The sequence below is a fragment of the Cyphomyrmex costatus genome, unplaced genomic scaffold (assembly GCF_001594065.2).
Source record: "Cyphomyrmex costatus isolate MS0001 unplaced genomic scaffold, Ccosl1.0 scaffold36, whole genome shotgun sequence".
NCBI lineage: Eukaryota > Metazoa > Arthropoda > Insecta > Hymenoptera > Formicidae > Cyphomyrmex > Cyphomyrmex costatus.
The window spans coordinates 818,782-838,263 of NW_017277774.1; the positions used below are offsets into that span (position 1 = coordinate 818,782).

General features: G+C 32.3%; 1 protein-coding gene across 1 annotated transcript; it reads left to right on the plus strand.

The window, feature by feature from the left end:
- The first annotated feature begins 166 nt into the window (after nt 1–166).
- LOC108776503 (early endosome antigen 1) lies at nt 167–19,041 on the plus strand. The gene is given in 16 exon segments (XM_018543129.1): nt 167–434; nt 843–1,065; nt 1,404–1,941; nt 2,410–3,999; nt 4,073–5,144; nt 5,454–6,119; nt 6,459–6,545; nt 6,888–7,144; nt 7,266–7,349; nt 8,460–8,818; nt 15,501–15,882; nt 16,344–16,599; nt 17,211–17,432; nt 17,899–18,150; nt 18,324–18,503; nt 18,919–19,041. Coding segments are annotated over 15 exon segments (6,426 nt in total). The 3' UTR covers nt 18,494–18,503; nt 18,919–19,041.
- Nucleotides 19,042–19,482: the final 441 nt, after the last annotated feature.

The window sequence follows — 19,482 nt, forward strand, 5'->3', positions numbered from 1 at the left end:
TAGTACCTATAGGAATGATTATCAAGTAACTTATACATTTTTTATGTGATGCGCTTCCCGAAAAAACGTCGTAACAATTGTAAAGGCATTTTTAGGAATAAATTTGTGTCGTGGAACTTACGCCATGCAGACAGGTTAAACGTGGTCCTTAAAATTATACCAAGTCATGGACGATCGATACGTACCGCCGTTTTGTTCATGCGGATGTCACGCACCGCGGCCGATAAAACCGATCGAATTACCGCCGCATGAGCCATGCTGTTGCTGCGATTACAACCCCTTTAGTGATAATTCTAAAGAATCGGAGATCTATGATCTGCCGTTTGCTTTACGAAAACTGACGGTAATGAAGTGCCAGATGAAGAAGTGGCGCATGGAGCGACTACAGCTCGAGAGCGAAAATAGGTCTCTGAAACAAGCCCTACGATCATTCGGTATCAATGTTCCATTTTATAGTCGAATCTTTCCTTTCCTTCCTTTACTTCCCTTCGCTATATTTCTTATACTCGTAGAATAAATTTTATAAGAAATTACCATTTGGGCTATATATACGAAGAGTAATTTTAATGCGGTACTTTTTTCTATGGAACGTTTCTATAATAAAGTCTATCCGCATATTGATTCCAGATATTTCGTGAAATATTAAATAAAATTCAGTTATCAAATTGAACGATTTTCCAATACATCATTACTTTATAGATTTCGTTTTGACGTTTTTTTATTATTAAGTTTCCGTAGCTCTATTGATGTGCACAGTTTACCGCAAACGCGATCCATGTTTTCTTAGTCATATAAAAGAGTGTATCGAATACATTTTGGGCGGTCAAATAATTTCCTTATAGGTGTGAAACCCGACGGAGTATTGGGTACTGATCCCTTGCTCGTGCATTACCGCGAGGAAAACGAAAGGCTGCAGAATGCAAATGAGGAACTGGCGGAAAAAGTTCGCAACCTCGAAGAGAGTCTCGCCGAACGAGATTGCTGCGACGATCCGTGCGAAAAAGTTAAATACGTGAGGGAGAAAATAGCAGCACTAAGAGATCGTTTCACTGCCGAAAAAAAACAGTACATAATAGCTATTGACTAGGAAATTTCGCTAAGACAGTTTAATGAGTCCTTCTTTCTGCATATTGTTTTAATAAACGGAAAAATAATTCAGCAATAAACAGAAGAAGAATGTTAAGGAAGCTCCTATAAAATTAATATTATTTAAATTAATCGTTCGAGAATTATCATAATAGTTAAAACAGGCTTCTGTTTTATACTTTGCGAAGTTGTTGTATATAGCTTTGAAAGGAGATTAATCTCAGCTCGTCGGTTGCGATATTTCCTTGAAAACCATCTATCTTCATTAAATACGATACGCCAATATAATTACGTGCAAACTGTTGATATCGTGACAGAATGCGAGACACGATATCGCATCTGAAGTTGAAACTGGTAGAAGCCGAAGAGGATACTTCCTGTGCTGCATTAAATCGTTTGAGGGCAAAGCTTCGTGAGTTAATGAAAGATGGTCAGAAGGCTGATCAACAGGTGTCCGTGGTTGTCGAGAGATCAATGCAGACATCGGCAGATCTATCAAAGAGCTACGAAGATCTATTACGAACAGAGCGCCTGCAAGCTGAACTGACGCAAATTCGTCGTTCAATGGAGGAAGTTGTTACACCGGTCTCAGAAGAGATTGTCGTTCCTCTACCTGCAGATGTGGAAGAAGAGGATATACCGGTACTGTTAAGTCAACTTCGTAATTGCAGAATGCTCCTGGCTGAATTGAAAATACATTTGGATGAGAAGACGGCTTACGCGGAGGCTCTACGAAGCGAACTTGATCAACAGAAAGCTGCCATCGTCACACCGCCCTTAGATTTGGATGAGATAATCGTCAAACCACCGATCGAGATAAAGGAAGAACCTAAGAAACCTGAAAAACCTGACGAGGTATCTCTTTTTATTTCTTTACGTTTGTAAATGTAATAGGTTGCATGTACAATATGTATGTTAAAAGTCATGTATGTTTTACACTGACATGTAAACTCCTGTTTCGTCGAGATGAGACAAATGCTAGAGGATGTTTATACTTGTCTAACTCCGTAGTAGTATTCATGACAATTGGGTATTTGTTCGCAGATTACTGAGCTTCTCGAAAGCCTGCGGCAGTCGGAACTGTCTGTGCTGGGCGTGAATAAATTGCAGAGCGAGATCGAAGATATGAGGTCCCAGTTGTATAATCTTAAGACGGAGAAAAAGGAACATCTCGATGAGCTGAAAAAGATACGGAGTGTGGTATCCGAGAAAGACCATCAAATAAGTGAATTGAGTAACGAATACGAGGTTCTGAAGAAACACGTTGAAAGACTGAGGTCCGAATGCGACGAATTAAATATTAAGAATACATCGTTAGAGAAGGAAATCCGGAAAACAGAAGAATTGAGTAGAGTGAAAGAGGAAAATAACGAGTTGAAGAGCGAGATCGATAAGTTGAACGTTGACCTGCGTCGCGAGGAAGAAAAATTTCAAGTAGCGCAAAAAGAGCTAGAGGGCATGAGAGACGATTTGCATAGTCTCGGAGCTGAGAATGAATTCTTGAAGGAGACATTGGAAAATGCAAAATTGGAGACTAACGAACTTAAAGAAGAAAATGTTGCTCTGAAAAACAATCTTGATAACATGATTAAGGAATTAGAATCTTCGAGAAGAGAAAATAATAATATCAAGACAAAGAGAGATCAATTATTATCTGAGAATAAGTATTTAAGAGATGAATTAGAAAAACAAGTGGCGGAGACGAATCAATTAAAATCTGAAGGGATTGCATTGAAGGATGGTCTCGATAGACTGTTACAAGAAATGGACAGATTAAAGGTTGAAAGCGATAAACTAAAGGACGAAAGTGCTGCTGTTAAAAGCGAAAGAGACAATCTGACAACGGAAAGAAACAACTTGAAATCCGAGAATGGTCTTCTTAAAGACGACTTGTCTAAAACAAATGTAGCGTTAGACGACGCAAAGAAACAATTGAACAAATTTAAAGTCGAGAATGGAGTTCTTACAGAAGAATTGGAGAAGGCTAATGTAAATAATAACAAGCTACTCGCGGACTTCAATACTTTGCAGAGCGAAATGGCAAAGTTGAAGTCGGAGAACAGAAAATTGTTACAAGAAGTGGATGATGGGAAAGAAGAATTAACAAAATTATTGTCCGAAATAGAAACTTTGAAAAAGGAGGTAGATAATATGAGTAATAAATTGACGAGGGCAAATAACGAAGTTGTAGATTTGCAGCAGGAATCGGTTGAGTTAAATAATAAACTGAGAGAGACAAAAGTTATAAATGAACAACTAAAGGCAGACATTCACCAAACAGAAGTAGAGAACAAAGATATTAAAACAAAAATGAATAATTATAAAGATGAAAACAGCAAGCTAAACACAAAACTAAACGAACTAAAGGAACAAATAAATTTATCGACGGACGAAGTAAATAAATTAAGAGAACAACTTGACAACACCGAGGATCGGGTTAAGTTTCTTGAGGCTCAACTCGTTAGTTTACAGACTGGTAAGGACAAGATGCAGAATGAGATCAACGCTTTGCAAAATGAGATCAGCAAACTGAAATTAGATCTAAGTGCAGAATCTACTGCTAAAAGAGACATTCAGGAGGAATTAGTGGCATTAAAGAATGAAATGAAAAATTTGATCTCAAAGATCGATGAGATGAAGGTGCAGAATTATGCCCTAAAAGAAGAGAGAGACGCTCTCAAGGAAGAACTGTTGAATCTGGGTGAGGAATTGTTGAGCCTAAGAGCTGCGAATGCTGAGATGATGAACCAGATTAATAATTTAAGAGCGGGTACATCTGATCTTCAATCGCAATTATCTAAAGCGGAAGAAGATATTGAATATTGGAAGTTGGAAAATTGCAAGCTTAAGATGGGCTCAGATAAGTTAGCCATCGAGAATGAAAAGACAAAGGAAGCTTTAAACGTCTGTAAGGTAGAGATAATTAGTTACGTATTTCTCCTGTAACTTCTTGTGCCTTTGATAATAATCACATTGAAATTCATAGGTTGAACATCAAGCATTAGAGAAGGAGATAACGAATCTTAGAAATGAGAAGATTAAGCTCGAAGGAGAAATGGCGAAGCTTAAAAATCTGTTAGAAGAATTAGATCTGTCTTCATTCGCCGAAAAGTCTGCTAAAGAAGAGGCTGTGGAGGAACTGATGAAGATCAAGAATGAAGTCGTTGCTTTGAGAGAGGAACTTCAAGCATTGAAACCTGAATTGACTAAGTTAAGAACAGAGAACGATAGGATAAGAGATAAGGAGGAAAGCCTATCCCGTCAAGTATCAACATTAAAGACAGAACTTGAAAACACAAAAAATGAGATATTAGCTTTGAGAGCCGACAATAACACATTAAAATCTAGAACAAATATATTAACAGATGAGAATAATAAATTAAAAAGCGAGTCAAATATGCTGATATCTGAAGTTGATAGTTTAAAACTAGAAAACACGAGTCTGAGGGAAGCACGACAGAAATTCGAGAAAGAATTTAGCAAACAGAAAGACGAGGATGATAGGCAAAAAGATGAGATTAAAAATCTAAAATCTAACTTGATAGCCGAACAGAAATTATCAGAAAAAATTAGATTGGAATTATCTACTAGTCAATCGGAAAACGATAGATCAAGAATGGAATTGGAAAAACTGCAAAAGAATTTAGATACTCTTGAATTAGCGAATGACAAGTTGAACAGCGAAGTAGAGGATTTAAAGAAAACGTCGATCGACGCGCAGAACAAGGTGAACGCATTTCAGTATCATGTGGCTGCGTTGCTAAAAGAGAAGGAGGCACTTCTGAACGAGTTAGATGGTTTACGAGCGGAAGTGAGTAGATTAGGTAAAGAAGTTGTATCGGATAAAGTTGCGAAGGAAGCTACTGAGAAAAAGACGATCGTTTCTAACGACGAATTAATGGAGGAGCTAAAGGCAGAACTAGATAAAATGCGCGTGGAAAATGAAAGTTTGAAGCGTGAACTAAACGACGTAAATAAACGACATGCTTCTTTGAAAGACGAGAATGCTGCTCTGAGAATCGAAAATACTAAAATAGCAACAGATCTCGATTTCTTCAAGTTGGATTTAACAACAGCTAGGAATGACCTAGATAAGTCTAAGAAACAGAATAACGAGTTAAAAGCAGAAATCGATAAATTGGAGAAAATATTTGGTGATGCCGAAACAAAGATTAAATTTTTGGAAGGACAGCTTGTTGACTTGTCGAATGAAAAAGAGAGGCTCGAAAAAGAGATGAGCGACGTGAAAGTTCGTACTGCGATTTCAAAGGCCGATGATGCACATGCGCAGTTTGATGATTTAATTAACGCTCTGAACGCAGAGAAAATAGATAAGGCTGCCTTAAAGGATTCCTTGATTCAATTACAAGACGATCTGAATAGATGCAGGGCGGACAATGAACGACTAACAATCGAATTAGCCGCTTCGGAAGCTCGAGCGTTAGCAATACAGAAAGAAAGGATCGAAACCGAAAACGGCGAATTGGAAAAAGATGATTTGATGAGAATAAAGACGGAGTATGATAAAGAGCGACAGGATTTACAAAAATTAATGATAGAAAACAAAGAATTGCGGGATGAGCTAAGAATGGCGCAAAGTGAGATCGATAAACTAAAAGAGAATATCCAAAAATCGAAAGGCGATTTTATAGAGGATGTTGCCGATATCGACAGCTTTGAAAATGAATTGAAGAAATTGATGATCGAGATAGACAAGGCGAGAGAAGATTTAAGACACGCCGCGGAAGAGAATAATAAATTAAAAATGATCAATGACGGTCTTGAATTAGAACTAGGTCGATTGAAAGCACTGCAGGACAAAATAAAAGATTTTCCTGAGCAAGTCGATGAAGTTATCGGGTCGAAGGATCAAATCCAAAGACTGTTTGCCGCAAATAATGCGTTGAAAATCGAAAACATGGACTTGAAATCCGGATTAGATCATTGTCAAGCGGAGAAAGAGCATTTAAACGATGAAATTAACAACTTGAACGAAAAGATCAAATTGCTGCAATCTCTTCCTTCTATCATAGGTTTGTATTTTGTCGATATACAATCCCACAATCAAAAGTTTGGAAACATGATTTTTCACATTTTAAAGCCACCTATCTTTGCTCATCAAAATGCGTGGTCGAAGATTTTTTACGATTTTTTTCACCGAGATATTTAACTTTCTGTAAAATGTAAAAAATTCGCAAGTGTCTCCAAAAATTTTTGTATTATTGGATAATATAGCGCGACAGTTTAAATCAATGAATATAATTTAGTTGTATAATGCGTTTCATTCATTCGGTGGTTTTTGGCGAGTCTTTTTCTCATTGAATTTTGTCGGCCGCGTTCACATTAAAGGAAAAACATCTTTGTAATTCCAGAGGCTGGCGTGATTAAACCGGATGAATGCGGCGACTTCGTTAAGGCGAATGAATTACTGAAGAAGCAAATTGAAAAGCAATATGACGGTAAAAACTTGCGTAAAAACTTTTTCAACTGTTTTGTCACTCCGACAGTTTTTATCGCACCGTAGAAACGCAGATTTCCTTATTCATAGCCCGTAATTAGTCCGGCTAATATCTTAATAAGTTAAGCATTTCCATAAACTTGCGACACTCGAAGGCAACATTTTGCAAATTGTTATATTCTATTAATTACTCAACGCCACCAAAACTCGCGCGTGCAGTTTGCACAGAAAACTAAATACTTGAACAAATTTTGTGATACATAGAAATTGTGATACAAGAACAAACTTTGATCACATAATTTCTTCAAGTTATAGTTCTGCATTTGTTTTCGCAATACAATAGCTGTGCAACGTGTGCGTGATTACATACAATTTGTGGATGGTAAAATTCCTGCGAGACCCACGATGGCGATAACGTTGGATGAAGATTTTGAAATCGAGCGCTGGACCGTACCATCTATCGTGGAATTATTAAAAGAATCGCAAAAGCTGTCCGAGAATATCTATCTGGCGGAAATCGAAGTTCAAAATATTGATAGATTACTCAAATTGCTTAAAGATTGCAAAAGAGATAACGAGAACTACATAAAACAATTATTGGTAAGATGAATAATAGCATCAATCCAGTATACATCAAACAATATCCTGTTTAATGATTTATTTGGAGGATAATTTAAATTTTCCGACTTGCATATTAACGCTGGAAATGAATCGTCTCTAGGAGCTTGGTGTAGAAGTTACCAAGGTTGCAGGTGTGGATAATGGTGATAAGCTTGCAGCTTTTGACCCTGAATCTTGGTTGAAGGTATGTACGTGCGGTGGTAAGAGTTCATTTTGCTAGTATACTCGTTAGCTTCTTTATATCTATTAAATCTCACTTTTCTCCGTATTGACGCGCAGTCCTTATAATAAATTGAAGTACTATTTCTATGTGTATGCATCTCAATATATATATATATATATATATATATATATATACAGGGTGTCCCATTTTAAAACTTCCACGTGATTATCTCAGAAAGAAGGCGTTTATCTAAAAAATGTTTCAGACAAAAGTTGTTTGACTCGAAGGGGGACGTAAGATGGTGCCATCGATTTGACCTTGGATAGTTCTCTGAAGGTTACGTGAAGATCACCTTTAATTTTTTAAATGGAATTATGTAAGTTTTTTTAGATAACGTGACTCCTCTAATTATTTTGCATATAAAAGTATTAAGGTAGAGATACCAAAAAACCAATAGTTTACGAGATATTTGACATTTTATTTTGGTACATATTGACACAAAATGTTAAATAACTCGTAAACTATTGGTTTTTTGATATCTCTACCTTAATACTTTTATATGCAAAATAATTAGAGGAATCATGTTATCTAAAAAAAAATTACATAATTTCATTAAAAAAATTAAAGGTGACCTTCACGTAACCTTCAGAAGACTATCCAAGGTCAAGTCGATGGCACCATCTTATGTCCCCCTTCGAGTCAAACAACTTTTGTCTGAAACATTTTTTCGATAAACGCATTCTTTCTGAGATAATCGCGTGGAAGTTTTAAAATGGGACACCCTGTATAATAGATAATTATAAAACAGATAAAAATATATCTGTATAAAATGCAAAGAACGATTTTATCGAAATAGCTTATTACAGATTTGAAAATATTTTTGTTCAACCATCAAAATAATCACATAGAAATTATAAATATAATGAACAACTGTAAAAGTTTTGACAATTTGGCAATTAGTTTGAGTGTCCTACATAATTATTTTGACGGTTCAACAAATTTATTTTCAGATTTGTATCTAGTTGAATTTTTAGATACTTCAACAAAACTATTTTTTCTTTGTAATGTAAAAATAATTTTTGAAATGGAAATCTGATTGTTAATACAAAAATTTATGTTTGTCGCTTTTAGTCTTTGACACTGACGCAATTAGCTGAGTTGCATGATAAAATCTGTCTGTTGACTTCAAATATGGTGCAACAAGATAGCAGACCCGCGGTGTGCGATCGTTCAATGATTAATCGAGACGGCGGTAGTGATCGGTTGCAAGCAGATTACGATGCTTTAAATCGGCGGATCGCCGCCTTGCAGAAACAAATAACCGAAAAGCAGATTGAGGCGGGATGGAAATTGCAGGAATTAAGACGAGCTCTTCGTATTGAACAGGCAAATCTGATTCAGATCTCTGACCGGATGAATCTCGAAAAAAGGCGCAACTTAGCCCTTCATCTCACCATGGACGATTCAGTATAATTTTCTTTCCAGTATCAGTAAACATGTTAAAAGTTACATTTACTTCGAGCAAGTTCTTGTCACTCGACGCGCAACACAAGGCAGATATTCTTTATATAATCTTTCTTTTATTAGAATATAAATAAAAATACAACGATACACAAGAATTCTGATATGTTTATAGAAATATATATAAATTAGAAAGAGAGAATAATTTAAGTACATTTAAAATCAACCATCTAATTATTTTGAATAATTTCTGTAACTGTAATAATGGAGAAGCCAAATAGGCATTCTTCAATTATTATAGCTCTTTCAAAAGACCTTGCCCGTTTCTATGTTCTCTTCCGCCACTGTCCAAATGGTGCAACAATCTCCTAGGCACATAATTGCGATAACGTACCATATTCAGCAACATCATGGTTTTGTTGCTAATCATGATCAAACAATAACAACTAATGAGAGCCGCTTGTTTCGCGGCGCATGCTTGTGCATGCCGCCACGTGCGATAACGTGATTTCCTGTTTCACATTTCGGAGGTCGCGTTGTTCGATCGAGATTAATTCAATTGTATCGTACCGCATCCGTTCCCACGACTTTACCCGGCCCGTCGATGCGACCGCCGACGCGTGGGTGTGCACTCGGGCTCAATAGGAAGGCGAATGCCGTCGACAAAGAGTAAACATATAATTGAAATGCGCGGGTAGATCAAACGGTAAATGAATTGTCGAAATCCGTTTAACTGTGTGTCCACCGCATGGAATTGAAATAAACTCATAAAACGCTGATAGCGAACCGCCGCATTAATGCGACACGATGACGGATTGCAAAAGATTTATCTTGTTCCCATCCCTCCTTTTTTGGACTGAAAGTTTTTCTTGCTCGAGTTACATATGTTTCCACTTATAGGTATATCCTCGCAGCTTGCAATCTCACATGATGTAACGAAGATCGTAAAACTAATTGCAGCAGGATGCTGCATGTACTCGTATAATCTTCGCGTTATACGAGTACGGTACGGTAACTGTGTAAAGTGACACTTTCTATTTCAATTCTCTCATCGAAGATAATTGCGTAAAATTGTAGCACTGAAATGGTTATGATTAGAATATATATAGATATAGATATATTAAATTTTAAATTTTTTAAAGATGAACACAGTGTGGACATACTTTATAAATGGAAACTTTTTAAAGATAAATACGTTATTTATTTAAAATGCTTATATAAACTTCTTCAATTGTTGGTGCATAAATAATGTATTTATTATAAAACAATATACCGTAATTTGTAAATAATTGCAATATCTATATTTACTTATCAACAAAGTTAACTGCAAACATTTCAACTTTGAATTTGAAAGTCATTCTTAGAAAATCTATTATCAAATACTAATAAATAATAGTTTGTACTTAATTTCTGCGTTGAGAGAAGGATTCAAATTCAAAGTCGAAACATTTGCAGTTAATTTCATAAGTACCTATTAGTTGTTTGCAAATTATATCTTATCGCACTATAAGTTGTATTTGCGTACTGACGTGCAGACTCATAAAAGCATTTTATTGTACAATGTATACTTGATTTATTCTTGAAGCAATAATATAATATTTGTATTTTTATTATAAGTTATTTATCTATGTATTTATTGCTTTATTAATATTATTTGCATATCAACAACCACAGAGGCTTATATAGATATTTTACATATATTTGATTTATTCTTGAAGCTACAAAATTTTTATTTTTTTAAAAGTTATTTATCTATATAATCTTCTTTTAAAGAAAATAATATCTTTGTGCAAAATGTATTTTTGTATAATTTTATTTTATAATTATCAATAATTTTGTACTATATATTTATAAAATTTTAGAAAGATTATATATACGTGAAGATGTAATCGTTAGTTGAGTGGCTTGTTCTTACTTCAAATGCGATGAGATTTCGTAACAACAGCGAAGATATGAGAGATATAGTTTCCGCCAACGTGGTATTAGTGAGAAATTGCGGCGGAAAGATTTATGTGAGTTTAAAAAATGACTTCGTGCATTTATGCGCTTAGTTCGAGCTTGTGCATCCAGCTATCTTGTGTATCTACCAGCGTGCAACTCATTGCATTTCCATATTTTCATTTCTATCTGAGATTGGGATTCTAGAATCGACGTTTAATTAAACACTTTGCTGTGGTACAATACAGCAACAAGAACATTCACGATTAAGTCGATTCTCCGGTAGTAATTAATCATACTTTATTGTATTATTATCAATACAGATGTTCGTCCATTTGTATCAATGTTTTAGATAAAAACATACTTTTTGATTTAAATAAAAATAAAATAATACAAATAAATTTTTTAAAAAAGTTTTTAACTCTTACATTCTCAATTTATCTTTATTTAACCGCAACATAAGAAATATTTCTTCACAGTTTTACACGTGTACTTTTTATATAATTTCAAAAAGTATGTTGGTATTAATTTTATAATTTCAATTTAGCTTCAGGGCTTTAAATGTGATTTTTAAATAATATAATTAAATTAAATATAATAACAAAATATAAGCACTGAAAAAAAGATTGTCTAAATATGTTAGCGTTTTTAATTGGTTGCAGCAACCAATTTTTTATTTCAATATGCGTACATCCAACATGTGTACTTAAAGTTATACTGTATTCTAGTAATTGGTAATATTCCATGTTCACCATTTCTATTATCGCAGTTTCTATCTTTTAAACTTTTGTAAATGTTTGTTCTGTATATCCAAAGAATTTTTCTCTATCACATAATAACTAGTAGTTTTTGAACATGGCCGGAGACACTACCGCGTCTTCTGATTGATATCATTCTAAGTGATTAATAAACTTGTATGTTATGTCAAAAGTAGTTACGTTACATGAATATTTGCTGAGTTTATTTCCAGTGTTGTACAAGGTACTTTATTTTTAGTATCTAAATATAACCTAAGGTACAGGTATTATCGAAACAAATATTTATGTAGATACATGTACCATTTTTAATGTATTCTAAGGTTCTTGAGTACTTAGTTACCACAATCATATTGATCGTGGAGAAACGAGAAATGATATTAATTAATTTTTATTACGTTTATAAATAAAGACAATTTGAATAAAACGAAATGATGAGATCGCTTTAAAACAGTTGTAAAAATAAACAAAAAACTATTCTTATCTCTCCGACAGTAAATAATCGTAAAAATGATAAAGTGCACGTGAAAGTGAAAATAGGCTATTCATACGTATTGAGTAAAAACATTTCAACTGCTTTTTATCGCTTTTTACAATTATTTACTGACTCAGGGGAAAAAAGAATAGCTTTATTTTATTTTTATATAATTCAATATAAATATACATATATATATATAAATAAAGGCAAACAGCCAGTAATGTAAAAATGGTTTTAATTTAAATAATCATAACATAAAAATTACATAAATAAACAAACATATGTTTCGACTTCGATTGGGTAATTTTCAATGTTACAAAAATTAATAAGAATCATTAAAATCTGAATTAAAAAATTCAGTAGACATCTTAATGTGTGTAATAAATTAGTTTGCATTCTTCATTTTATGTTTTTGATCAATAAAGTTTTGTTAATTATATGAGTAAAATGTTGAGAGTCCATTAATCAAAACACGAAGGTATCACACATCGTAACAGTGCACAAAATTATCGTTGAAATCTGAGCTAGTTTACAGGACTAAACATCTGATTTAAGTGATGTCAGATAATGTAATGTGAAGAAAGTAAGAATTTTTATAATTGTTTTAAAGTTATTTCATCATTTCGTTTTATTCAAATTGTTCTTATTTACAAATGACACGTAACAAAAATTAATGTGTCATTTGTCGCATCTGACGTTACGATTCAATGTAGCTGTGATAGCCATTATTAGGAGCCTTAAATGTATCTAACCTAGGTATAGATACTTTTATTTATTAACATAAAATTCCAGAATAAATGAAGTATTTATTTCATGTATCGATATACGTAATATTTACGTTTTATACGAATTTTATACGTATATACTTATAAATATTCTATGCAAATTTAACATGTACAATAAAATAAAATAACATTTATAAAGCCATTAATTAATTTTATTCAAATAATTTATTTATGTAACATTTATGCATTATGTTTCAAAAATATCAAACATTCAAAATTGTCGTTGGACAAATTATTTTGTTACGGCGTTAAAATTTATTTCTCTGTATTAAATGCACGTTCAACAGGCGCGAAGCTAAGTGAAAGTGTATTATATTTCATTTACATTTTTTAAATAATTGGATATTCTATTTATGTATGAAAGAATTTTTCAAAAAGTAACTGAAATGTACCTAAAATATAAGTATCGGTAGAATAAATTGTACCTAGGTATAAAGATATAAGTAAAGTCAGATAAAAAAAGTATCCTGCTACATACCTAAGTACTTGTATATACAATATCGCACAACACTGATTATTTTAGTAAAACAAAATGATATTCCATAACCTTCTTTTTTCATCTACAGAATATTGAAAATATGTGTATATAATAGAAAAAATTTAATTAGCAAATAATAATATTAAGGGATAACACCACTGTAAAGCGCGAAAATGAAGCGTGTTTTTGTGATTTTTTTTGGGTGGAAGGAAAAGAAAGAGAATAATGATAATCACGGATATTGTTAATCATGTTTCGAAGTGTTCAAAAAAATTTTTTTATTCAAAAAGATTACAAAATGGCAGCTCAGGAGTGATTCCCGCAAGTTAGGTATTATTCAAGGCGCTCCGCGGCAAGCAGCATAAGTGCCGCAAAAATGAATTTGGAACAAAATAAAAAATTTTTTCTTAATCTACATGAGTATAGCTAGAGAAGTACGTAGAGGATTTTGAAAATATTAATTTTTGTTTAATTGGTGGTCATTTGATATAAAGTTCGATTTGTGACCTAAAAAATGGGTACTAATTCGTACATATAAAATCTAAATTTCAACTTATCGAAAATCCGCTACGTACTTCTCTTCGGAATGTTGTTTTAAAGGTATGGTAAAAGGTTGGAGTGAAAAAAATGAAAACTGTTTCAGTTATGCTGCTTGCCGCATTGAAAAAACGTGTTTCGAGAAAAACGCGTTTAAAGTTTTGAGCTGTGTTATAGATATGAAAAAAAGAAAAATTCTACTATTACAAAATTTTTACCATTAATCTACAATCCCAGGACCATAAAGCTGCCCTTCTATGCGACATTTATTAATGTATTACGGAAGCTTGAAACCAACAAGTAAGTCATTAGGCAATACCTTCGCAGTAGGTATCCAACCGACGCAGGTAGTCGTTCCGATGCAGTCCGACGCGATCGATAAAGAGCTCGAAATTTCAAGGGAAAAAATTTGTTTCATGGATTAAACTTTTTTCCCGTATTCTCCAAGGTTCAAAGGATTTTTTAAGCAAGAAAATAATTTTTCAAGTTTTTGAAAATTTTACAGTGGTGTTACCTCTTAAATAATAATATAAAAATAATTAATATAAAGCTCTATAAGTATAAAACAATATAAAAGGAGCAAAGAGCCAACGATATAACGAACAAAAAACTTTAATTCGTTTGTGGTAAAAGTTAACGTTGGAATATTTTTTGTTCGCGAACAAGAGATATTCCAACGTTAACTTCTGCCATAAACAAATTATAGTTTTTTTGTTCGTTATATCGTTGGCTCTTTGCCTCTTTTTATTTATAAAAATAATTTTTCACTAAAATAAAGAAATTAACAAATTAGCCCTCTTGACAGTTCTTGTGAGGTATTATCGGTAATTCTAGTGTTAAATGCATAAGTGCTCTCTGTATTAACATAAAGAAATCTTTATAATTATTTATAAGGAACTAATATCAATTTAGAGAGAGAGAGATGAAAAAATATAGTGTAAAAGATTTTATTTTATAATTTATAATACATAACTGTATAACTATATACTGAGAATGAAAGAGTTGAATTTAGAATTGACAGGTAGTTATAATTAATTCGTAAGGTAAATTTAAATAAAATTATTAGGATATATTAAAATTAGTAGGATAAATTTAATCTTGTTCCAATGCAATGAAAAATACCTTAGAAATATTGAATAAACATACACAGACGTATACAACTTAAATCAACATAACATCTTATGAACATAAATATTTCGTTTTCCATTTTTTATTTCCCTTTATCAGGCTGTATAAACGAAACATTATCTTCTCGTATTTGTATTTTGATTTATAATTATAAAGAAACTTTTATATGTATTACGTATATATTTCACAGAGTTATAGACACGAATGCTATCTCTGAATTTACTGTACTTATAAATTTTTTAATTATCTGGGATTTTATTGTAATTTGTATTCTAACAAAAATCATAAATTTTAATTTATCGGTTATGAAAGTAATTAGTAGATAATAAAATTTTAATAGTAGGTCATATAAAAATAGAATGACTCAGCATATTATAAATTCCGTACAATTTCAATGGTACACAGCTATGAAATGCAACAACAATGTACATTCTTGAGTCATTCTCTCCTAAGCCGTATAGCAAGAAGAGGGGAGCCTTCTATCAAACTTTGTACTGTAATATATATCAAGCACTGTCAGTTACATATTTCTCGCAAATGTCGTTGAACCGTTATCGGTATTCGAGCTGTTGAGTTCGAGTTTATAGTGAGTTGAAGTGTATAATAATTAAGTAACAGGCATTACAATATACGCACCAGCGACCAGTTAACAACAATGGTTATAGGCATGTTAGAAATTCTCTGTGCCTGCGTGGTAATTTTATATTTACTTTATTATTATTTGACTGCCGACTTTGACTATTGGACATCGCGCGGGATCAATGGGCCGAAACCCATTCCGTTCTTCGGCAATATTGTCGAATTCTTAACGGGCAAGAAAAACATGGGTGATTTCTTCAAAGAAATTTATGACCGATACCCGAAAGATTCCATGGTGGGTATATTTTTGAGAGGAAATCCCGTGCTCGTCATAAGAGATCCTGAATACATCAAACAGGTGTTGATCAAGGATTTTACCACCTTTGCCGATCGACAATTTAAAGTTTATGAAAAGGTATTATTGATAAAATAAATAAATATTAATATGTAAATATATGCAAAGCAATAAGTAAAAATAAAGTTCGACGAATAAATTTAAGATATTAAGAAGTTGATTAATTAAAGAATATAATCTTTGTTAACAAAGATGGTAACAACTCTGTACGATTCGATTACACAGTTTTCATCAGCATTAAAAAAAAAGTAATTTTAATTATTTGAAATAATTTTTAATTTCTCCCTTTTTATTTTGAAACGTACATATCAATTACAATAACTAAAAAAATTAAAGCTGAAAAAGAGTAACTCTATTTTTCTCTCTCCAGTATAAAGTTGAGCTGAAGTATAAGTTTCGAGGCAAGCGTTGATCACTCGGAAACTTTGAAAGAAAACTTTCTAACATAATTCCCGCTTTCTGATACACTGATGCATAATTTATAGGCCGAACCCATGTCCATGCACCTCTTCAGACTCGATGCTGTTAGATGGCGACCATTAAGAATGAGGCTTTCGCCCGTCTTCACAAGCGGGAAGTTGAAGGACATGTTTCACTTGTTGCTGAACTGTTCCAACCACTTCGAGAAGTATCTAGATGAGATAGTATCTAAAGACAGTATTGTCGAGTGCCGAGATCTGACGTCTAAATTCACTGTCGACGTGATCGGATCTTGTGCTTTCGGTCTCGAGATGAATGCATTGAAAGAAGAGAATAATCAGTTTCACCGCATGGGTCGTAAGATCTTCCGCTCATCTCCAAAAATCATGATTAGAAATATACTCAAAGAAATACCGTGGTTTTACAAGCATTTCGGATATATCTTTGACGATCATGACGTGACCAAGTTCATGACAAATATTACTCGAGAAACTATAGAATACCGGAAGAAGAACAATGTGCGTCGAAACGATTTCATCGATACACTTATCGATCTTAAGGATAATCCTGGCAAGCTGGGCGTTAATAGTAGGAACATTGCTTTTTCTGTTTTTGCGTTTTATCTAAACACATATTTGAAAATATTTTTGTTAATCTATCCAATTAGTAGGACACTCAACCATAATGAGTAATATTGCCACAAAAGTATTCTAATAACTATTATAATTTGAATATTCTATTATATAATTATTTGGAGAATTTCAACAAAGTTATTTTCAAATTTGAATCTAGCGAAATTTTAAATACTTTATCGAAATTGTTTTTCCGTGTAACATTTCTTGTATGTTCAACACTATTAACTATTATTTATATTTTTTATATGATTACTATTGTAACAGCATATAATTTCTTTCTTCTTCTTCATGTAAAATCTATATACAAAATTATTATTATTTCTTATTTTTAAGATGTAACGGATGAATTTATTGCTGCCCAATCGTTCGTATTTTTCGCGGCTGGTTTCGATACATCTTCTGCTACAATGTCTCATGCAATGTATGAACTAGCGCAAAATCAATCAATGCAAGATAAAGTTCGAAAGGAGATTAAGGAAATCCTTAACAGTTCTGACGGAGTAATATTATATGATAACATCAAGAAAATGAGCTATTTGGAAAAAATTTTTCAAGGTTCGTTTATGCTTTAAAAAATACTTCTTATAAATAATTCAACGAATTAAATTTATTCACAAACATTGCTGCAATTTTTTTTTTTATCTAAAAGTCGAAAGTGACTACTTTCATAAGATATACGGAAGATACGATAAGTCGTAAATGTTCAAAAATATGTATAAAGAAACGACAGACTAAATTGAGCGGTAATAAGATTTTTTTATATAAAATAAATTTACAGTTTATAATGTTAGTATAACAAAAATAAAAATTTTTTTTATATATTTTATATATTTTTTATTTTTATTTTTATGTTATACTAACATTGTAAACTATAAATTTATTTTATATATAAAAATCTTATTATCGTTCAACTTAGACCGTCGTTTTTTTATACTTTGCATTGCAAAAACCGAGCAAAATCTAATTATTAAAAATATATTTTTGCTGAAATTTTTGCGCAAGTGTTTGTATTATTTTGCAGAGACTCTTAGGAAATATCCACCCGTAATGTTTCTAACGAGACGACCTGTAAAGAATTATACCTTCGAAGGGACTAAGATCACTGTACGAAAAGGGCAACCTGTAATTATACCCATTTATGCTATTCAAAATGATCCAAACATTTATCCAGATCCGGAAGTTTTTGATCCTGAACGATTTAGTGTGGAAAGTATACAGCAGAGAAATCCTATGCATTATCTGCCTTTCGGAGATGGTCCAAGGAACTGTATTGGTAATTTTAAAAACTTGCGTATTATATCATAACAATATCACAATGTTTGCGCAGTTTTTTTTACATAATAACATTCTACATGCACTTACGTCGCATACACATACATATATAGATTATAGAGCATATGGACACATGCACTTGACTGAAGAAATATCGAAATATATTATTTTTAGGCGCAAGATTTGCCATTAATCAAACCAAGATAGGTTTAATTAAAGTGCTGATGAATTATAAAATAGATGTTTGCAAAATAACTCAAATTCCACTTATCCATGCTCCGTGGAGCGGTTTAATGTTCCAAACAACTCATGGCATATACGTAAAATTGACCAAACTCACCTAACATATAATTTGTAAGTATTGTGCTACATATATACCTGTACACTTATATAAGTTAATTAAACAATGTGCAAAGACAATGTCAGAGACATATGAAAATGCCATTGTCTGTATTTTATTCTAACACTTATGTAATATTCGTAGTACATGTTTACAACTCATCTAACATATAATTTGTAAGTATTGTGCAATAAGTACACCTGTATACTTATATCAGTTAATTGAACAATGCAAAATGACATATAAAAATGTCATTATGTCTGTATTTCATTCTAACACTTATGTAATATTCGTAGTACATGTTCACACTATACATTTAATGTAGATTAACTTCAATCTCGATACAATTTACTTCCATTTTTTTTCTAATTTTTAAAACTAGAAAAAGATGAAATATAAGTTAAACCGAAACAGATTTATTATTTATAGATCAACTTTAAACTTGAAACTGGGTAAAAACGGAAAGAAGTCAATAAGATAACATTTGGTAAAAACGGAAAGAAGTCAATGTGTGTATGTGTGTGTGTTTGTGTGATAACATTTATTAATAAAAGAAAAATTAAAAAAAATTCTTTGCAATGTTTAAATATAATTAAATCGTATTTAGATAAGGCATCACCAATGATGTCAATTGCGACGCTTTCAAATAATTTAAAAGATTCGATTCCCTTTTTACTGTATTCATTTATTTATTAATACGGACAATTTATTGTGTGATATTATTTTCCGTATTAATTTGTATATACATTAATTACAATTGCAAAAGTAAATGTGTCAATATATTAATTTAATATACATATGCAATACTACGCAATAATATGTTAAGAATTACTACACTCTAAAAAATATCGATGTAGATATAATATTGACACTAACATAAGAATTACGTCGCATAGTGTTAATATTAATTAACAAATTTTTATTGAACTCATATTTGTTTCTTATTACAACCACTAAATGTAAAACAAAATTATGGTAGATAAATAACGAGCA